The sequence below is a fragment of the Hippichthys cyanospilos genome, chromosome 6, assembly GCF_059441005.1.
Source record: "Hippichthys cyanospilos isolate Australia breed blue-spotted pipefish chromosome 6, RoL_Hcya_1.0, whole genome shotgun sequence".
NCBI classification, from domain to species: domain Eukaryota; kingdom Metazoa; phylum Chordata; class Actinopteri; order Syngnathiformes; family Syngnathidae; genus Hippichthys; species Hippichthys cyanospilos.
The window spans coordinates 7908052-7931009 of NC_142374.1; the positions used below are offsets into that span (position 1 = coordinate 7908052).

A 22958-nucleotide genomic window follows, 5' to 3' on the forward strand; every position below is an offset into this window, starting at 1 on the left:
TTCACCGGTGACATTCAAAGGTTAAAAAAAAAAAAAAATTAAAAAAGATTAAATGATGGAATTTATTGTGGACCCTTTTCTTCAATTTTGCCAACTGCTGAAAGTAGGTTAAACGTGCTTGTGGAGTGCTTCTGTTACATTACATGCACTATATTGATATATCTCTAATCACATTCCCTTTTCTCTTCATCCTTATCTCTGGCCCGCCCCCTTTAATCATATTTTCTTGTTTCATGCAGGTGGAGCGAGAAATAGCCATTCTGAAGCTCATAGAACATCCACATGTTTTAAAGCTACACGACGTCTATGAAAATAAAAAGTACTTGTAAGTATCATATCATCATCACCATCAATTTTAGTCCTTGCTAATATACAATATTTGTATTGCACTTTACATCAAAGATTCACTGATGTTATATGCAAATGTTTTTTGATTACTCTAGAGTGTTTTTTCCCCCATAAATCTCAAATATGATTTTGTTGGCCCAAAGGAGTCGTTTTAATTGGCTTGCTATGATTTGAGGACGACAGTGTTAGCCTTGGAGGGGCCAACGCTCCATTAATATTGGCATGAGGCATTTAGTTTACTTGCTCATGCTTGGGGAATGCTAATAGGGAGAGAAAGTATGCATAATGTAAACAACATGACACACTCATCAGCCGCAGAACCATTTGCACTGGGATACATTAGCCATGGAAAGTGGCAGCTGTATTACACTCACTCACGCACCCAGACACGTTCATAAAGCTATTTGCTAACTTTGCCCGTGGTGAGTGACAAGCCCATCGGTCATTGGCGGCCGCCTCTTGATCCACGGAGGACAATTTGTCAACTGAATTCAATTAGTTCTGATCTTGAGTTTTACAGCTCAAATGGGATAAGGCACGCTTGCGCGACATGCTTTAAGATTTTAGAAGCAGCAGAATAAACACAAAATTTGGATTTGCTATGTAAGTGGATTATTTGAATCACATTTTGAAATATTTATCGTTGCCAGTTGGTCACAAGTAGCATGGCCCAGTGACTCAAATGCTCATACAACACTGTCAGTTTGTGCTTAAGGTGTCTTTATTGAAAACTATCAAGTGAAACATAAAGAGTGCAATGGTGCCCGCTGTCAAACAACTAAAGATGGATGGTTGGAAATGTGTTGATAGGTGGGAAGCAAATGGAACTTGAGTTGATATGCTGTCACATCAATAATCTATAAGGGAATGTTTCATTGCCGCAAGTGAATGATCACGTCATAATGCTGATATGCATGTTACCGCGAAGATGAATTGTAGCTATAACTGTGCTCAGCCAAAGGCGACATAATGCAGATGTAAATATGATAGAATATACAGTACTAGCTCAGCATTCTTCTTCAACTTTCATGTCAGTGCTGAAAAGATATCTGACTTCACATTAACAAAGATCCCAGTGGTACAAAAGGAACCAACATGCTAAATGCACTGACAGATCTACGTCTTAACATTTGTAAAATGTTATTTATATTGCCAGTAAATAACAATTTTGAGCAATGGTGTCAGTTTCATTAAAACAATACAGTCACTGTACACTGTGACATTGCAGTTCTAATATTCTATTGAAAAAAAAAAAGTCATGCTTTTTCTTAATCAAATTGTTCTCGTAAAAAAACGTTATTAACCGTGCAGTCTCGATTTTTAAATGGCAACATGCTAAAAGGGGAAAGCAAATAAAATATCCTCGTAATACAATCTATGCGCCCTCGCTTACCTGATCACAGTATTCATATTAATGTTGCATTTGCAGAATATGAATCAGGCCAGTGGTTCTCAATTATTTTTTCGTTACCTATTCCTTCCACAGGAGAAATTGCGTTTTCACCATCCCCAGCTATCATTTGTCTGTATAATTATTGTAAATACACTGCAGAGGAGATAATATTCCTCAAGCACTCTTTGACTGCTGCCTACTGTAGCGTATGTGCAATGACACTTTTTTACCAGTATGAAAAAAACAGGTTTCAAAAAAAGTCTCGAGCAGAAAATTCCACCTTTTTTGAAATTTCAAGTGTAAGCCATTTTTCCATTTCTGTTTACTAAAAAATGGCATCACAGTTGCTCAGGGCTCCTGAAAAATATGTGTCTCTCTTGCTTTCTGAGTTTGGTCACGTGATATTCACATGGTGAGCCACGACCGGTCATTACACGAGCTTTGAGCAAGTGTGATGTGATGTTCCCTCGATACTTTATAATTTTTCGTTGACATGTCATCTCGCGTTCCGGTCCGTATTTTGAACAACATCCAACATCTTGTATAGTCTTTTCCGGAAGAGAAAAACCTGTTGAAGCTGAAAGACAGACCGACTCCATGTTTCCTATAATGGTACATGCTTTTTTTTTTTCTCCTGTTGGTGTCCCATTACTTTTTCCATACAGTATATGGGGAGTAAGCAGAAGTGTGTAATTCACCTGCTGTCTGACATTCCGTTTGTGCTGTAGTGAAGATAAAGGGAGGTTGAGCACAGAATAAATGAGGGGAGGCCAGTTGAGAGCAGGACAGGGCACAACTGGCTATCGGCCCATGCTCTGTTTCATGCGGGCCTCAGCGGAGATTCATCTCCTCATGTCCCCTTGGAGCACGGGAGCATGGCCGGGCAGTCATGATGACAGACTGCCACCAACCCCATGTGGTCCACCAGAGTAGTGGCTAAAAAATACGATAGAAGAAAATATTCCGCGTTATAGTCTTCTCAAAAGTAATTCATACTCCTCTAAGCTCTACAGTTAACAATAACCACACAAAGGATTTCCCTCAAGTCTCCTTCACGCGATGAACTGAACCAGACTGTCATATTATAATCTCCTTGACGTCTAAGTGCAATGCTATTGTGTCATCCTTCTGATGCCTTCCACGGGAAGGGAATTTGCCAGACACCTCCACGTTTATGCGCACTCGGGGCAGTTTGAAGATTAAAAACATAAACAGATGAACTAAACAGTGTAATTTTAGTGACCTATGGGATAATATTTGATTGATTTTGGACAATTACATTGAATGATACACATTATGTCATCTCATAGAGCACTCTGGTGTGATGAGCTACACTGTATTTTTAATTAGGGTTGTTTCTTGGGAACTTGCATACCTCTATATGTTTACACTCTTATGCATGTTTTGTGTGCACTTTCTCTGTTTCCCACTGCTTGTCATTTCTTTTAGGTACCTTGTACTAGAACATGTGTCCGGTGGGGAACTCTTTGACTATTTGGTGAAGAAAGGCAGATTAACGCCTAAAGAGGCCAGAAAATTCTTCAGACAGATCATGTCTGCTTTGGATTTTTGCCACAGTCATTCCATATGGTAAGTGTTTGCTAATGAGCGATTGTTTGTCATTTCTGTTTGTTTTGAGCCAGAAGCAAATGAGTTTAACTTGTTTGTTACACATGCATGGCAGATTTCAGACATTTATTTGCTGAAAGTAATCTGGTCGCCACTAGCCCTCATTGGCTATATTGGCTGTTATTAGGTTTTCGTCTCCATCTGCTGTTTGTCTGTGTTTCCGGTTGTGGGGAATTTGCCAACAAATGTGTACAAATGTAAGTCGTTTTTTTTTTCACGTTTCAGCCAGGCTCGGCGATCGCGTTGGGCACCCTGTGCCTTTGCCCATGGGCCCCATGACAGACTTTTGCACGGGTCGCTGAGAGGGCTTCCTCCGGGGCTGGTTTCAGCCACCACATTTGGGGGTCGATTTAGAATTGCAAAACTGAAAGACCAGAGAACTTTTCTCCACACATCGGTGAAATAATTTGTATGGGCGTAAATTACAGCTCAGCACACACATAGTAAATGAATAACTCTTCTTAAATGGCATATGAATTAAAATGCACATAGGGACTGTGTCAGGGTGATATATTGCACCTACTGCAGTGAGAGACAGAGTCTGTCTCGCTCAGTACTCATCCCTTCTCCTTTCAAGCAGGGAAGAGTAAAATGACCCAGGTGGGGTGATCATTACTCTTTTTTTTTATAGGCATTACAAGTTGCTTTAAAAATGTGGATTTCCAAGCATCCATTCATCCATCCATTTTCTATAGATGCTTATCTTCACTAGGGCAACTGGCTTGCTGATGCCTGTCACAGCTGTGTCCAGGCAGTAGGCGGGGGATACCATTTACTGGTTGCCAGACAATTGCTGGATTTCCTTTGCAGCCATTCCAGCCTTGTTTAAGACAGAGGATATTCTAAGAGACACAATATATATCTCATTTTACTCTGCCACTATAGCTACTGTATGTGGTTGAATACGTTGTTAATTTTTGTTGAAGTACATTTGATTTAAGTCCTAAAACTATACATCCATTTATCAGTGATAGTTTCTGGTGAAATAGATTGTCATAAAAAATAAATACATTACTAATAAATAAATAAAATTATTTTCTTTACAGGGCTCTATGCATTTACAGTAAATATGGATTAAGCCAACACGTAAATTATAATGTTCTGCGTCATGCATTTCCTTTCTTGCTTCCTGTTGAGAGAGGGACAGTTTCATTTTTCAAGTGAGGATGCAGTTGAATTGAGTTGAATTTACATTTGATTATATGCAGGTGACATATTTGATATTCTTTGCATACATCATTCATCGTGAAAGAGGTTACATTCTGGCTGGTAGTATTTAATAATTAAAGCTATGCGGGAGCTGTTATATACAGCAAAGCCACTATAGAATGGTTTACCTTTCAAGGTACATGTTACTTGTTTTGTGCAGGCAGGATAATTTTAGTCTGACAAAATAAGGCATTAAAAATTAAATCAAGATTTACTATAAAGTTTATGTGCTACTGCTCTGTCTTGCCTAAGGCATAGTAAAGTCCGACGTAAATAATTATTGCGGGTAATTATTCCAATTAGGGTAAAGCACCTGACATCCAGTGCATGCACACATACAGAGTTTTCTAGGGGAGATTCATGAAGAGATTTGCCGTTGTCTTCTTTTTTTCACTGACTGCTTGAATCTGTTCACTAGCACTCTTAGAAAAGGGATGCATTCTCCCTCTTTCTCCTCCCATCCTCAACCAGAGTCAAACACACTGGCGGAAGCATGTAGCCCTCCACACCTCACTCGCCATCTCTACTAATTTGATCCCAGTAAACCCTCAATAAAAAAAAGCGTTTCTGCAATCATGTCTTCCATTTCTTCTTGACTGCGCAGGAGACGTACGCAGACCATTAGAGCTGCTGCTGTTTCCGCGTGACTCACCATGCGGAGGGTGGGAGGTAGTGAGTGAACGCATGCAGTCTAACACACACACACAGATACACACACCTGTATTGAAAATACAGTTTGCTGCTATACAAAATGTGAATCCAAAAGATACACTAAATTGTTACTCCTCAAATGAAGTCAATGATTCATGCTCTGTGAAACATCTCTATATATGATAGATAAATATCAGAAAACAGCAGCTGTGGTAGATGCAGCAATCGCAAATGATAGCAACGTCTGGAAAAAGGAACAAGGAAAATATCAATTTACGCATGTGTGTGTGTGTGTGTGTGTGTGTATATATATATATATATATATATATATATATATATATATATATACAGTCAGCCCCCGGCTTACGAGCACCCTGATTTGCGAACAATTCGCCTTACGAGCGTGGAACAGGGAGATTTTTGTCCTCCGCTTACGAGCAAACCTCTCGCCTTGCGAGCATTCCGACAAACCAGCCATTGAGTATGTAGAAATGTTCTCGCCTAACTGCGTCAACATATTCAGCAGTTGCGTCATCTATAATTATTAACAGATACTAATCGCGGTAACGTGAACGCTATTGGTCTTACAACCTCACACTGACTGTCTCACTCACGGTGTCTAAATATATTACCATTTAAGTGTAGTGTTTGTACAGCTAAAGGGAAAAACAGCTGACATGAAATTAAATGTGCCGATTGCAGGACAAAGAATTGTCATTGGTTTAAATGTGTTTTTTTTTAATTAATTGTCAATACATTCCAACCGTTTAAAAAAAAGTGCGAATAATTATCAGTCAGTCAAGGAGACGCCAATATGCTATTGGTCGATTAAGGTCACCCGGTCTCACTCACGGAGATGCTATTGGCCGGCGTCACACGTCAATCACAGAAATGCCGATATGCTATTGGCCGAACGCCTTTATCTAGCTTGATGGGACAGGATGGAAGGAAGTAGAGAAAATGCGTGAAAAACGGAATGTTTTGAAGACTTTGCAAACTTTATCTGTTAGACATAGCTTCTAAAATTACTAGCAGCGGTAAAGGAAGAAATAAGAGGATGATGTTTTAGTATCTCCGTGATTTGCACCATGACTGAAAGAGTTACTGTAACACTGTAAGACCAATAGCCTATTTGCGTTGCCGAATTAACTCAAGACGTTGATCTCTGCACCCTGTTACGGGTGGTATTACAGTGCTATATAATGGTCGTTTGACAAAACTGCATGTCATGTTAGTCGACGACCTCCCGACATGCTTTGGGACAGCGCCATTGTTGCAATTCTGTGAGTTGAAACCAACGGTGAACTGACGCTCGAACAAGCCATATGTGTGGTGCCTAGTTAATACAACACACACAACCTCCCCTCCGCCTCCACCCAGCTCAATTCACGTCGGGAAAAACAGCTGACATGAAATTAAGTGTGCCGATTGCAGGACAAAAAATCGTCACAGGTTTAAATGTGTTTTAATCAACAAGATGTCAATACATTCCAACCGTTTAAAAAAAAAGTGCGAATAATTATCAGTCAGTCAAGGAGACGCCAATATGCTATTGGTCGATTAAGGTCACCCGGTCTCACTCACGGAGATGCTATTGGCCGGCGTCACACGTCAATCACAGAAGTGCCGATATGCTATTGGCCGAACGCCTTTATCTAGCTTGATGGCACAGCTGGTTGGGATGGAAGGAAGTAGAGAAAACCCTGACTGAAAAAGTTACTGTGACACTGTAAGACCAATAGCATATCTGACTACCGTATTGACTTCGAGCAATCATCTCTGCTCATCTCTGCTTATCTCAGCACAAGTCACGTCTTTCCAAAGGTAAAAGTCATTTTTCCTTTGTATTTGTCACTTAATATTAATATATGTATACAGCGTGATGATTTTACCTAAGGCTTCTGCGCGCGTTGCACGCATTCACGAATTAACATGGGTTTGGATTGCCCGCTATACGAGCAATTCGAGATACGAGCGTAGCCGCTGAACGGATTAAGTTCGTAACCCGGGGGCCCACTGTATATATATATATATATATATATATATATATATATATATATATATATATATATATATATATATATATATATATACATACACACACACACACACACGCACGCACATACTGTATATATACTGTATATATAAAGATCCTGGTTGTCGAAATGGTCTCACAGTTACTCTGCATCAACTTCCTGTGACAACCCCAGAACACAATGATTGTGTTCCTATACGAGGAGGAAGGCTATATTGTATTGATTTTTTTTTCTTCTTCCCGTTGCACTGCTGTGAGGAGGCTATGTCAATCAGTCCGAGGTCAAATGAATCAACACCTCGCGCTCCCCAGTCCCTATGTCCTCCCACACTGTCACCTGTTGCTCATGCAGCCTTTTCCTGGGCCATGTTATGCATTTTTATAATTCTGTGCCCCCAAACCATTTGGAGAAAAAGAAGGGAACTCAATGGCAGACTACCCAGTCCACAGCATTATCAAAGCTTTGTCATCCATTTTGTTTAGTAATGCCACGAGTGAATCAGTTAACAACCTGATATGTGTGAGTTAAATACAAATTGAGTACGTGTTGATGGGGATGCATGACTGTTACCCCGAAATGAGATGGAGTTGACTTGTACACTATATGTGACAGTTATTTACATGCATACTATGTTGTCAAGTTGCACTAAAGTCATACACAACCAACCATTGTCCATCATCACCATTCTATGAATGTCTCAGATCAATTCAGCCAGAAATGCAATCTCTATCTGATCTGGATCAAATTTGGTATGGCAATAATGTATTCATGATACATTTAAATAGAAATCAAATAGCACACTTTTCTTCTCATTTTTCATGAATTCCATTTTATTTTATTTATTTATCAGTAGGTGGCATGGAAACAGGAAAACGGAAAGCCATTGCCTCCTTCCCTACACACTCTATTTGGCACAGGCATGATTTTACATTCAAGACGGTCTGCATCTACGTCAACAGTGTTCAATAAGTTATATTACCCATTGTAAAACACCTCTCTATTAACCCACAATTTCAATAGTCATATTCTCTGGGATATTGATCACTGAGGTCTATTCCAACACTGACAGTTGGGATAAAGTTAAAACGTTGTATTGAACTATATGTGATTTTGCAAGTCTTCTAACCTTTAACCTTAGGGTAGTTAGTATTTCCAATAATTCATAATTCAACATTCATAATAGTGCCAGGTATGGCTTTTAGTGTTATCTTGAAATGTTCTGATTAAAAACGTATCACTGAATATGCGTGCGGCTCGGATTGCAATTTATGTGTGTGTGTGTGTGTGTGTGCGCGTGTGTATATATATATATATATATATATATATATATATATATATATATATATATATACACACACACACATACACACACTGATGTATAAGATATATTTGTATCATATAAGCTGCAATGGACTATAAGCCGCAGATAATAACATCAGATCTTTATGCAAAAAGATGGTATATGAAGTTTATAATTGTTTTTTTTTTTTTTAAATTTTGTGATACGAAATCTGAAATGTATTCGAACTTTTGACATGGGACTTCTGTCTGAATGGCCAGGTCGCCTTCATCTGATCATCATTCTGTGCTCAAAATGGCAGGGGCATAATGGAAAAATATAAAACAATAGCCAACGAGGGAAAGACAACTCAATTAAGTGAGAGTTTGTCTCTTTCTCTCTCCTGTGCTTGTTAGCTCAAATCGAGTGAGCTGATCGCTCGGAGCAAGCAAGAGAGATATTGTTCACACTGCACAAAATGCCATAACAAAAAAAATCTCCCCCCTTCCTCTTCTTAATTAACTCTTTAATTTTCACAGATCAAAAATATTCTGGCTCCTCTATGACAACCATTTCAACATTGCCAGATACTTCCATAAACATGCTAAGCGCACTGTGACATCACAATGTTCTCAGTGCAGATGCAGGACAGTTTTGGGCTGTTTAGCGTTCAAACACAGGCCGCATACAAGTTACATTTAATTGTATTGTGAACAACCTCACAAAAAAAAAAAAAAATCTGATTTTATCTGAATTGAGCATTAAGCCCTCCTGTGTGAACCTAGCCTAACTCCCAGGGGTTGACATATCCCTGTTTTTGAGCACGCATTTTAGGGAAAAATGGGCAAATGAATGCAACAAATGTTGCAAGACTATTGGTCATTTAAATGCACAGTGGGCAGATTTAAAGAATGCGGATGGCTGCATTTGGGCCACAGACCACAATATGCCTAGCCCTTATTTTTACCTTGTCTATTTATTTTATTTAAACGACTGATGTGATCACATAAGTACTGTGCAACGTAAATAACTCAGATTCGAAAGGGGCAAGCGAGCAAACTGCGTGATTTACCAATTTACACGAAATGCCGTTTGAAAGAGGCTATAGAGCGCCGCCAGTTTGATGCTAAGCCACCTGACAGCTAATCCCTCAGGATAAGAAACAAGCTGTACAACAGCTGATGCCATATTAGGTTAAATGTCTTTTGTGATGTTGCAATGTCCAAAGGCAAATGCGCACAGATGTTTTCCCTCTTCTATCATTAGTTTCGAGTGGTGAAAGACTACTTTGTAACATTCTGATAAATTACTATAAATTTCCCTCTCATTGCAAAAACTGAATATGTTGATTTTGAGAGATTTTCTGGAAGTCTACTTGGGTTTGGCTGGGTCTCATTTCTTGTAGCTGTCCGGGTTGGTAATTCTCAACTAGTGCTAGCCTAAGTCACAGACCTATTTGCATGTATGAGACTTTACAATACAGCATTTAGATAGAAAGGGGAAGTAATGACTCGTGTTCACAAAGTTAATTAAAGAAGATGAAACAATTGACTTAGTTCAAGCAAATATTAAAAAAAAGTTTTTTTCTGCCCTTTTCAACCATGCTCTAGATGTTCAAATTAACATTTATTGAGTTTCACCAACAGTTCAGCTCAATGAAACAGATTTATGACTGCACTCTCCATAAACTGAATGAGGAAGGACTTTGGCCACAGGGAGGAAAGAGAACTAACACTCTTCGATGAAAGTGGAATTCCAATGTCTCTCACATTAACTGTAGTATGTGCTCGTGTGTGTATGCATCAATCCATTTTCTATAGCCGCTTATCCTCACTCGGGTTGCTGGTTTGGTCATTCCTACCCCAACCGTCTTGGGACAGTAGGTATGGGACACCCTGGACTGGTTGCTGGCCAATCGCAGGGCACACAGAGACAAACAACCATTCACACTTACACTCATACCTAAGGACCATTTGGAGCGTCCAAAACATCTACCGTGCATGGTTTTGGAATGTGGGAGGAGACTGGAGTGCCTGGAGAAGACCCACGTGTGCACTGGGAGAACATGCAGACTTTTCATTAACCTCAAGTGAAAGATGGTGTATACCATCACACGAGACTTGCTTTTAAGTTAGTATGTTATTCTGTAGCATCCTCAAGGCCAAAATTACTTTATGCTGATCAAACCCTCTTCATACCAACTATATGATAACATATTTGTTAATTGGTGGCTTCCTCGTATCTCGTTTTTTTTTTCCTTAATTTTAAATACCTTCTGTATGTTAAAGGTTGTTTGCAACATTCACCTCTGCTATTGAGGCCATGTTAACATATGCATATTCTTTTAGGACTTTTACTCCTTTACCAGCTGCCCACCCCAAAACAGCAATGTCAAGTAGCACAATCGACTGTATTTTTTCCACTAGTCTCTTTAGAGAATGCTAATAGTGTATCCCCCGTGCTGTGTTTAGTGGTAATGAATGACAGCTAATGAACTCCGCCTCTATGGCGGCTCCCCTCAGTGCACTTTTTCTCAGCCAGTTTGCTGGTGGCTGTCTGCAAGATGAGAGGTAAGGGATTAATGGAGGAGAGGGAAGGGAAATGGTAGAAGAAAAGGGCACAGTAGGGGGCTGTCACACCATGTAGCATTTCATCGTAGAGGTGGGAGCCTCTGGTTTGTGCATGAGTTAGATGAAAGGAGGAGGTGATACAACAAGCAGGGGTCCTTGCGCTACAGGGGGAAGGTGCTGCGTTGCAAGAATGGCCGTGACCCTCAGGTGTTTGATCGACCAAAAGTGTCCCATCACCATACTTGGTTTGTAGAACAGACGCGAATTGTGTTCATGTCTCATTAACTTGTACAACCTTGTATCTTTGCTGTTACAGCCACAGGGATCTGAAGCCCGAGAACCTGTTGCTAGATGAAAAGAATAACATCAGGATAGCAGATTTTGGCATGGCCTCTCTTCAGGTTGGAGACAGTCTTTTGGAAACCAGCTGCGGGTGAGTACTTCAGAGAATATGCTCCCAGATGAAAATAAGAGTTGCAACCGCAAAGGCACAAGGTAACCACAGTTGTGTTGAGGTGTGCGTGTATTGTGCCGTCTGCTTGGTGCCATGTTGTCAGAGCCTCTGTTGTAGCTAGCTGAGTTCTTGAGGATGGACAGACGGTCTGTCTAGCTGAGTGTGCCATGGCTGTAGGCAGGGCCAGGGCCATGGCCACACATAACTGTCTCCTCGCATCAGCTGTGGGTTTTATGATGCGCGAGTCACGACCATGCCGGGCCCATCAATCCCAACGACTGCAATGAAGTAGAAAAGTCACTTTCAAACTGGGAGGACTGCACACAAGTTTTATTAAACCCCAACGTGTAGTGAGAGTAGTGCAGGCTCAGGATGATCCAAATTTAAAACCATTACACTAGTTTACTTTCACGTTAGACACATAAAGGAGTCAATAACTGAAACACAGGTAGATTGGATCCTGAGTGTAATGGAATACACATAGTCTATTGTGAAACATTTTTCAACCAAATCACCCGGCCTTTAAAAAGGTGTTTATTTATTGTTGATTTTGACCATTGTATTTGACTTTTTAATAGTGTTTATTTCGCTCTTACTAAAAGTTAAGCATTATTGATCTAAATAGAACTACCTTAATTCAGACTTTTTTTCTGATTATTTATTTTCAATACTTAAAAAAATCACTTCATACCAAACAACACGAAATACTTATACTGTGATAGATTTTTCAATAATATCACTTATCCTTACCTCCTTATTGTTGGAACACAAATCGCAGGAACGCCACAAAAACATACAAACACACAAGCAAACACAATAATAATAACAATAAAACAATAATGTCAAAGGGGGGGGGCTGTTAAATATTTTGCAGATGACAGCAATTTGGTCTTAAGACACATTTTTCCACAAAATTTCAGTCAAATCCTTTATTGGCATTAGAGTGTCCACTGAATATTCTGGTTGCAGTTTATGTAAGCTATATTTGCCTGGTGAGTAAGAACATTCCCTCATTGGCTACACCACCTGACACCAAGCATTCAGGCTCTTTGGCATGTACGCATGATTATCTCAAAAGACCACTTGAATAGGACCTGTCTGGAATAAAAGGAAATTAGCCAAAAGATCTACAATAATTAAAAAAAAAAAAAAAGCTGCAATGAAATGCCATGATCCAAAGAAATTCAATAAGAGATAAGAAGGCATTTATTGGTTTGAAAAGTAAATGTGTGTAAGAGTTATTTTCTACAAATGCAAACAGGAACCATGCTAGTGTATAAAATATACAGTGTATATATATATATATATATATATATATATATATATATATATATATATATATATATATATATATATATATATTCGAAAAAAAAATTCACAATAATAATGACATTGTGAACATGGTTTCTCTCATCTCAATTTCACTTTTTTTTTAACCCATTTACGTTTCAGTGTACCAAACACAATCCCTTGTATATACAAAGTTCGATGCCAGTGGGAATGCACGCATGCCGTGTCTTTGAGCACCATAATTGGGTCTATCTGTGGATGTTTTCTAGACGTTTTTGTTGATGGCCCATGCTCCCCTGTGTGTTTTATCTCCAAGTGTAGACATGACATGTTTTAATTAAACACATTTACAGTATCTAGCCTCCTGGTGCTTTTCACCAGCCTGGCACAAATGTATTACATTTGCCACTGGTTAGACATGATGATAGGTATGATATTGGGTCTTGTGTAGATTTGGGGGAGTCTCAAAGCACATGGATTATTCCACATATGTTGGATAAAAGGAAGCATTGGCATGTGAATATAATCTATATACAGTACTTGTATGTGCATGCATTTGTATGTCAGGTCATATTTTTTTTTTTTTTTTCGGAAATGTTAGGTTCAAGTAAAACTGCAAACACTTAAGTGCTCTATGAATGGATTACCATTACATTTAGTAATTATCTTTGATAATGATTTTTTTTTCATAAATGTGGCTTCAATGAGCCATTACTTTACTGTGGTGGAGGGGTTTGTGTGTTCCAATTTTCCTCGGAGCTAAGTTATCTGGGGCGTTACACGCCTGAAAGGTTCAGTCAAGTGGCTGAGGTCCTAGGTGAGGTCCCAGACTAAGGATGGTTCAGAGACTGCTTATGATGTGTACGATCAATGGAATCAAGTTTCCCTTGTGGATGTTAGTCAATTAATACTTCTGATTAGTTTACAGTATTCATTACATAATTAATAAATAATAATTTAATTGATAATTGACGTAATTAAGAATTTATCACAATTTACTTTTAGAGCTCCCAAATTGTGTCAAAATTAAAAATAAAAATATAAAAACAACTATTTTACCTGTAGCAGTAAGAGAAAAGTTGCACGAAAAACCTTAAACGTGAAATTATGTCAAATGGGGGTGTTTGTAACCCTTCTAAAATGTCTAATAATGCTTAAAACAACAACCCCCCCCCCCCCAAAAAAAAAACAAAACAAAACATCTAATTGGAGATTTTATTCAAGACGTTTCCAACTATGGCTTATATCTCTGTGGCAAACAGCATACACAGCAACACATGATCTCAGCCTCGTTTTACCTGCACTCATTTGCATAATGTACAAAGGCACTTGCAATCAGGAAGGCTGAATTTGTATGCGTACACATGTAAACTTCCCCATTGACGTGATGATGGCGGTGTTGTAATGGGCCGATATTTTGACAGCCAGAGGGAGTGGGAACGTCAGCTCTGCTATACATGAGTAAACACGCAAACAGGCCAGCTAATCGAAGCCATGTTTATACGCGCTACTTTCATTATTGCAATTAAATGAGACTGGAGGAAGTGAAAGCTAGGTAAAGCTGTTTTGTTTTTTCTCGTCTCTTTTGTTAAACTGATAAGTTATTCACGAGGTAAATGTTCATGTACAATCTAATGAGCCAATGCAAAAGCTGTAACAAAATGCTTCCTTTGACTTACTGTAGATGTGTGCAGTTCTGATGAACAGTCTCCTTATCATACGGTACTGTATTTTACTATTTGAGGGTAAAAACAATCATCAAAGATTTTTTTTAAAACAGTCCTTTTATTCACATTAAGATGCGCATATGTCTTATTGATCATTTATATAACGTGTGTATTGCTCGACCAAGTTTTAACATTCCAAGTGATTGGGCAGGCTCTCCACTCATTCATGGAGCAAACCCTGCAAGGTAGCACTATAAATCAGAACATTATATTGATGTGTCAATCTTGCAATTGGCTTTACTGTCAGCGCATCCAGCTGCTGTAAAGATTAGCGGCTCTGCTCACCATAGGCTTCAAGATGATGCCCTTGCTCGAGAGTGTAGGAGGACTTAGGATGGTCCAAACTTCCTGAAGCACATCTTGATCAATGTTCATTTAAGACATTTATTGCCTGTGCAAATAGTTCTTCTCCCTAGTTTTATGCGTGGGCCATTTTAGTGCGTCATGACTTTATAAAGCCGAGTCACGACGCTATATGCTTCCAGAGGCTCGGGTGGCTGGAAAATAATGAAATGTCTTAAAGTTTCATTTTTCTTTCTGACTTTCCACGAGTTTGGCAATTCATTCTTGGTGTTTCTGTCATCCCAACAGATCTCCACACTATGCATGTCCCGAGGTCATCAGGGTGAGTCAAACTCCTCACTGGGGATCTATTATCATTTTTTTTGCTTCTTACCAAGTGAACTGAGTGAATTTAAGAAGAAGCCTACTGCGTGATTGAAAAGTGACTTCTTGTTTTAAGCAACTTTATTGCTTTATTTGCAACATTTCACCTATTCTTTGAGTTGGTTAAAGGAATCACTTTGGAGGTGTATTATGTAAAGTTATGAAAAAGCTTCAAGCTTCAGGAGTTCCTCCTGAAATCAGTTGATTCGATTTGAGAGGTTGACGGTGTGTGTTGGGGAAATCCTTGCTTAATCTGCACTTTGAGCACCAACCCCACCCAAACAGATAAAAATGGCTCACAAAGAACAATAAGAAACAGGCCCTCGTACAGCCTCTACATGGCCCCCATATCGCTTATGCAAAAGGAAATACACGTCCCGCCTCATCTGATATACACGCCCACCTTATCTGAGGACACATTTTTTTACTTTAGCTTTCATTCCGGGGTTAGGGAGGAGAGAATTTATACTGAGTCAGCTAAATAAACCACAACTTTTCGTTTATCAGTTACAACGTTTTTTTTTAGAAAATGTTCAGGTGGTGAAAATGTGTCTTTAGAGCACACAGCTGGACAATCAAGTGTTGTAGTACATAATCCACTTGGAACTCTTGTTATGACTCGTGGTTTCCCTAGTTGAGCCATTTGTTAAGAGGGACAGGTTGTACTGTGTGTACTTACGTGACATGTTTTTTGTTTTGTTGGCAACTCCAGTTCATTTCAATGTCAGTAAAACCCCTTTTTTTGGCTTCTTTATTCACCCCGCCACTGACTCTCATCACAACGTTAGCTTTTTTCTTTTTTTTATCGTGGCGGTCGGCTTAAGAATAACATCATGAAGCAGCAGCCACATGGTGAGAGGTGGGGTTTCAGTGAACAAGCCATTTCACTTCCTTGTTAGAATTCCAACTGCTAAAAAATCTAATAATTCATAGGAAATTTAACTTACAATCTGCATGATTCCATTATTTGATATTCATGTATTTAACTGAGGAACTTCTAAAATGTCATTATATGCACCTTCTGAAAAAAAAACTCCAAGCTATGCCATTTCTTATACAAATGTCTTATGTGAACTATAGTTAAGAAATGAACTATACTCTAAGTACTTCAAAATGTGGAGTTACTTTTAAGTAGCCCTGTACATAGCCCCCAATTCAAAGATTTATGTGAATACAAAATCATGATAATGATAACAATTAAAAAAAGGTTTTCCACCATTAAGTAGAGTTATAACCCCAAAACCTTTTGTTTTTTTACTTTAAAGAGAGCGAGTTAATAAATAGATTTAAAAAAGTGAATAAATAAGAAAAATGTGGCCTCTCAAGTGTGTACATTTTGTAACTGTGATTAGCTGTGTTCAAAATCAACCTGTCACAGGTAAGACTAAATCTTAAATGTAGCACATTAGACCAGAGCAGAGATAATTAATGATTTTTAATGTCTCTCTTCCAATCTTTCGCAATCCACTGATAACACAACGGGGAAACTCACACTGCAATGGAATTTAAGAAAGACCATGTTGAAACACATACAGTCAGGTCAAGAAGCCTGTGAGGATTACCAAGGAAAATGAGAAGGCAGGGAGGTAAATGGCAATCACAGTCAAAAAACAGGATTAATCCAAGGAGAAGCAGGAGAACATTCTGGCAAACAATGAGTGAGCAGGAGGGATATAAATACTGCTCACTGCTGATTTTAAGCACTTGTGGACCCAGGTGAACAGAGTGGTGGGCGTGGCTGAATAGCAGAGTGCTGTAGTGAGAGGTAAATCTGAAAACACTGAAAGCACACAAATAAAAAAATTGAGCTCATATGTGACTAATAACATTTAAAGTAATCATAAATGAAAGTCAACATGCATCAAACACTGATTTAAGTGCCTCTGATTAACCCCCAATAATTTTAAAAGATGTTGATTTTTTTTGTTTTTGCTTCTGAGTGAAAATCTAAAAACACTTGCTGATATTTCAAACTGTTCATATTACAAAGTAATAAGAATAATAGCCCTAAAGCATGATGTGCAAACCATCATGCTTCTTTTTTCTGTGATAAGTCATGTTTGCACCAAGTGCATAGTGCCTGCAACTTTCAGTCCAGCCTTGTCCCTTTGTGTTTGGTTTATTTTCCATTCACAGGGAGTTTATAGTCCCTAGTTGTTTATTATTACTCCATTTGCCCAACAACAACAACAACAACAACAACAATAATAATAATAATAATAATAATAATAATAATAATAATAATAATAATACCATATTTTAACTGAATTGTTCAGACAATAGTCCGCATTAATTATGTATAATATTAATAACGGAAAAAAAGGATTCGCAAAAAAATATTCAACATATATTCAACTGAATACAACACAGACAATATAGTTCATGTTTAAACTGATTAATGTTTATTGTTTTTCTGCAAATATTCAATTGTTTTGAACTTGATTCCCACAACATCTTCCAATGAAGTTGGGACAGAGGCATGTTAACCACTATGTCATATCGCCTTTCCTGACAACACTCAATATGCGTTTGAGAACTAAGGACACCAACTGTCGAAGCTTAGTAGGTGGAATGATTTTCACATTTCTGTTTGGTGTACAATTTGATCTATTCAAAAGTCCGGGGTCTCTGTTGTCGTATTTTGCGCTTGATAATTTGCTACACATTCTAAATGGCAGACAGGTCTGGACTGCAGGCATGCCTGTCCAGTACCCACACTCTTTTACTAAGATGCCCCACTGTTGTAACGCGTGCATAATGTGGCTTGAAAATGTGGCCAGAAAATACATTGATTGGATGGCAGCATGTGTTGCTCGAAAACCTCTATATCTTTCAACATTGATGATGCCATCACAGATGTGCAAGTTGCCCATGCCATGGGCGCTAAAACAACCCCGTACCATCACAGATGCTGACTTTTGAACTTAGCGCTGTTAATAATGTTTTGTAATAATGTTTTGGCAAGTCTGGAATGTCCCAAAGAGATATTCTTTGAGGATTCATCATCTGTGCTAGTCATTAGTCGCCCCTGTCCCATTTTTTTAACTTGTTAGAAGCATCCATTATCAAATTTGTAAGTATTTGCACAAAACAGTACATTTTCTTTTTAAACAATAAATGTCTTGCTCCCCCAAGACCACATTTTCATTGAATAAAGGAAGAAAGAAGGCCCTGCCTCAGTAGTGAATAGCATCATGACATTCACACTTCTACTCAGCAATGATAACCCTGCTAGAAATCTGTCGGTGCCACTATGCAGTAAAACTAGCTTACTGTCTCAAAAAAATATATCTTATTTTTTCCTTCCTGAAAAGTAATACGAGGTTTGCGTTTTGATGTCAAAGACATGCTTTCAGCAGTACACACACCAAGAGCTTGCCCATTCAAAATAAACTCGACTTTTAGGAGTTGTGGATCATGCATAGCTATTGCAACAAATTGCCGGAGTAAAAAGGCAGAGCTATAAATGTGAATAATCTCTCCCCTTTTATATTGTTTTGCTTCTCTTTGCTGTACATCATCTACTCTTTTACAAGGCTTCCTCTCCAAGCCTCTGTCTTGTTTTACTAATGCAAACGTTAACACTCTCATCCTCAGGGAGAGAAGTATGATGGGAGGAAAGCGGACGTCTGGAGCTGTGGGGTCATTCTTTTTGCCCTATTGGTGGTGAGTGCATCAACTTATTCTAGGTGCAGCATTTTGGACGGTGTAACAGTTGTAGTACTCTTTACTCACAATCTTATCTCCCACCAGAAGAATGTATATTGTCAATTGACTTTTTGGTGAATGTCAATTGAGTACACAGTTGTAGAGACTTTTTTTTTTTTGCAATACTGTGGAAGAATGTTGAATCCATCCCAGAATTGTTCCTACTCTTCCTAGCCTGCCTTAGTCAATCACCCACAGTGAGAGGGGCAATTTTTCTGAACCGGGGTGACTATGGCTAGGATTACAGTTTTGTAAAATATTTGCTTGTGCGGCTATGCACATTTCCGAATAAATACTACTTTTATGTGACCTGTGTTTGAAAACTAACTAGCCCAAAATTGTCCCACATCTGCATTGAGGACACGCGAGGTCACACGCGGGCATGCTTAACATTAGTCAAAAGGCTCAATCTTGTGTGTCTGCCTTGAATGTGATCAAATTGGTTTGAGTTAAAGCGACATTCCTGAGACACCCTCAAGCTAATTTTGAATTTATCCAATTCAGGATGCATAACAATGCCTTTTCGTCTAGCTTTATTATTTATGTGCTTTACCAACATGTAGCCCCACAAATTTGTTTCATCAATAGCTGTGCTTTGGTTCCTGCACACTCGTTCTGCTTGAATAATTAATACAGTTGAACTGCAAGAGGAGAGCTCAAAATGAACACCATTGCCAATGGAGTGACTCTGGCCATCCTTGTCCTTTACATTTTTCACCTTTAAGCATGCATATGTTTGCATAAGTGTACCTACCCCCTTGCATTGAATGAATCTTATAGAACCAAACATTATCTTAACAAAACAAGTTTCTGCCCATGCCTTGCTGACTTATTTTTATCCCTTTTGGCTGGCACATTGAAAAATTTGTATGAATCCATGAAGCACGCTTTCAGCTCAGATTGTTGCTTACACAAGCACGGCCTTATTATGTTGCTCTGTCACTCCACATATTGCCATGTTTCTATTGATTTCCCTCACTTTTCACCCCCCCCCCCCCCCCCCCCCCACATCTCTGCGACAATAAAAGTAAAAGTGAATCTGAAATCTCATTCCCCTGCGGTGCTTGCCGTTCATAACACAGCCACATCTGTGAGATGTCAGCCCAGACTGATGAATGACTCTGATAATGCTTAATGAACAAGGTACATAGATACCGAATTGGGCTAATTATCCCAAATGCCCTTGTTTTTATGTTGATGCTGATTATTATTTATTTTTGTGTCATTGCTAAAAACAGTCTGCTCCCACTTGGGAATTTAGAGGTTGAGAGAAAGTGAAGAGAGATTTCTTTCCATTAAATCGAGTGAGAGTAGCTTCTTTCCGTTTTATTTCCAGGGAGCGCTGCCATTTGATGATGACAACCTGAGGAATCTGCTGGAAAAAGTGAAGTTAGGAGTATTTCACATGCCCCACTTCATCCCTCCAGACTGTCAGAACCTCCTGCGGGGCATGATAGAAGTGGATGCCTCCAAAAGACTAACGGTCAGTGAAGTGAAGAGACCGTGCTGCTTGAGCATCTCTGCTTTGAGCTACTGTTTACTCGTCAGCCAATAGCATGTTTATATATAAACAATATTAGCGCACATAGCAGGAAAACTTCTGGACATTCTCTTCTCTTACTGATGCACTTTGTGAGGTCCTTTTGTCCAATGACAATGTTATAAAAACAGAAATATACATAAAATCATTATAACAGTTTTTTTTTTTTTTTTTTTAACTAAACTACCCGTCACAACATTGTGGGTTCATTAGAAGTCCATATTTCTTTCAGGTCTCATCACATATTTGTGCAGCTCATCGTCAGGCAGAGTTCACAGACTCACTGACGGACCGCTTAGAAAAATGAAAAAAAAAAAAAAAAAAAAGCCAAAACAATCCTAAATTGATGTTGATACTAATGATGACATAATTAATTTTGCAATTGAGTCCCTGCTCTATACAAGCTTAAAAATGCAAAGTAGGTCCATTCCAGAAATATTTTTTTCCCCACATCGAGACACTTTGAATTGTCAGTGGATTTAGTAGACGTCATAAAATTTTATTGATTGTGGATGTGTAAAATGTGTCAAAGTTGAATTCTAGGTAAGATGTTAATTTTAATGTTAAATGAACCACAAAATGATACTTGCATCACTTTATCCACCAGAAAGTCAAACGTACTTTTTGGGAAAGTCAGACTACCACTTAAAATATGCATCACTGGTTCTCAACAAGACTAATGTTATGGTGGCTCCCTGAACCTCGCTTTCCAATAAGAATGCAACAAAAATATACATCATTTTAGGTGCTGATTAGGATTTCAGGTGAGCTGGAGCCAATCCGAGATGACACTGAAGCTTGAATGAGGTGACTGGAAATTGAAACTGGGAACAAGAAAAACAAACAAAAGAAAAAGCAGGTGCTCACTTTCAATGATTGATAGCTACAATTGAAGCACACCAAAGCAAATATTCACCCACACATTTGAGTGGAGATGCATTTAATAACCACTCACACAGTAGGACATCTCAAATATCAAAAAGAAACACTAATACAATGCGCCAAGCAGCAATGATTAGTCCGTGAGCACATTGCAGGGGGTAAGTGGAAACATTCCGTGATTTATTTGACAAACCAAAATCAGAACAATTGAATGTCAACTTTACTTGCAGGGGCACACCAAGCAAAACAAGTTGAATCATGGTGAGCGCATTGACCAGTTGAGAACTCTTAAAATCGTATCCAATTTAGCGTTAGCTCAAGCAATAACACAACCACCGGTCAACAGATCAGTAAGCAGTTTTTTTTATTTTTCATAAATCTTTCTGGATGTGATTGTCACATATTTCATTTCAGCAAACCTTTCGTGTCCAAGTTTTTATTTAGAAAATCTGGCCACCCTTAGGCCTGAAGGTTCATTGTACAGTCTTAAATATTTGCTTGAAATCTTGGTGGCGAAATCTGCAACAATGTCAGTGGGTTTATTATTTAATATTAAAATATACAATCATTTTTGATTATTCGTTTGAAGCTGTGCATTAAATTGGACATTGTTGGATCTTATCTGAAAAAAAACATTCCTGTGATAAAGCCATTCCTGGGAAGGGATTGAAAACAGCCTATTTTAGAATTTGACGAAGAGCAACAGATCAGAGTTGTGCAGCAAAGGTGCTGATATCCTGTGCTGCCAAGTCTTCCACTCAGTTTGTCTTTTTGATTCCTCTTTCCTTCCAAAAATATTTGCTCATCCCACATTCTGTTTGAGTTCTTGATCAAGAGAATTCAGTGAGAGTGAATGTGAATTCAGTCAAGGATTGCTGTTTTTATTTACTCTTCCAACACTACACCGCTGCTCACTTTGGAATGCTTGACCATTTTTGCACAGCGACTGGTCACTTTGGAAAGGTGATTGGACGGTGTGAGGGGAAAGAGTCACTCAGAGGTATATACCTATATACATATATACAGTATAAAAGTTCAAGTTGACCCGCATTGATGATAGCATAGCAGATCAGACCAATATCTTCCTTCCAACTACAAGTTATTATTTTTGCTAAAATTCAGAAAATGTTGTTACAGTATCTTCTACCAAGCATTTGAGTAACAGCTCTCAAAAATATATTCATACCATAATGAATCCGTTTGATAATCAACTGCCTAACTGCGCACAACTGCACATTTCTGTGATTTTTGTGCTGTGATGAAGCATATTATTGCAAACACAGAATCACCTCTCTGTATGTGCTGTTTGAAGTGTGATGTCCTCGCTACAGCTGAGCAGTCTCCTTCTGAAGCAGGCAGCAGGCAGAAAAAGAACAGCCTCCCAATGTTCTTTGGACACTTTTCAGATTTACTTTGTAGACAACTCTGACCACGTGTATTTTACGGACTTGGAGTGTATTTATTAACAGTATATTTGCTGCCCAGTTGTCCGTGTTTGCGCTACTGGCAATTTCTAGATATTTTGGTGCTTCATTATGTTTTTGGTATAAGCAATCTAAATTCATCACTCTGTCTG

At 38.7% G+C, this 22958-nt stretch overlaps 1 protein-coding gene across 3 annotated transcripts in view; it reads left to right on the top strand.

The window, feature by feature from the left end:
• The window catches only part of brsk2a (BR serine/threonine kinase 2a), a 182387-nt gene that overhangs the window by 124913 nt on the left and 34516 nt on the right, over window positions 1-22958 (top strand). For all 3 annotated transcript variants that reach the window (XM_088417585.1, XM_088417586.1, XM_088417587.1), the window contains exons 3-8: window positions 240-325; window positions 3191-3331; window positions 11432-11548; window positions 15178-15211; window positions 18850-18918; window positions 20297-20443. In XM_088417585.1, coding sequence (XP_088273711.1) covers window positions 240-325; window positions 3191-3331; window positions 11432-11548; window positions 15178-15211; window positions 18850-18918; window positions 20297-20443 — 594 coding nt within the window. The remainder of the gene's footprint in view (window positions 1-239; window positions 326-3190; window positions 3332-11431; window positions 11549-15177; window positions 15212-18849; window positions 18919-20296; window positions 20444-22958) is intronic.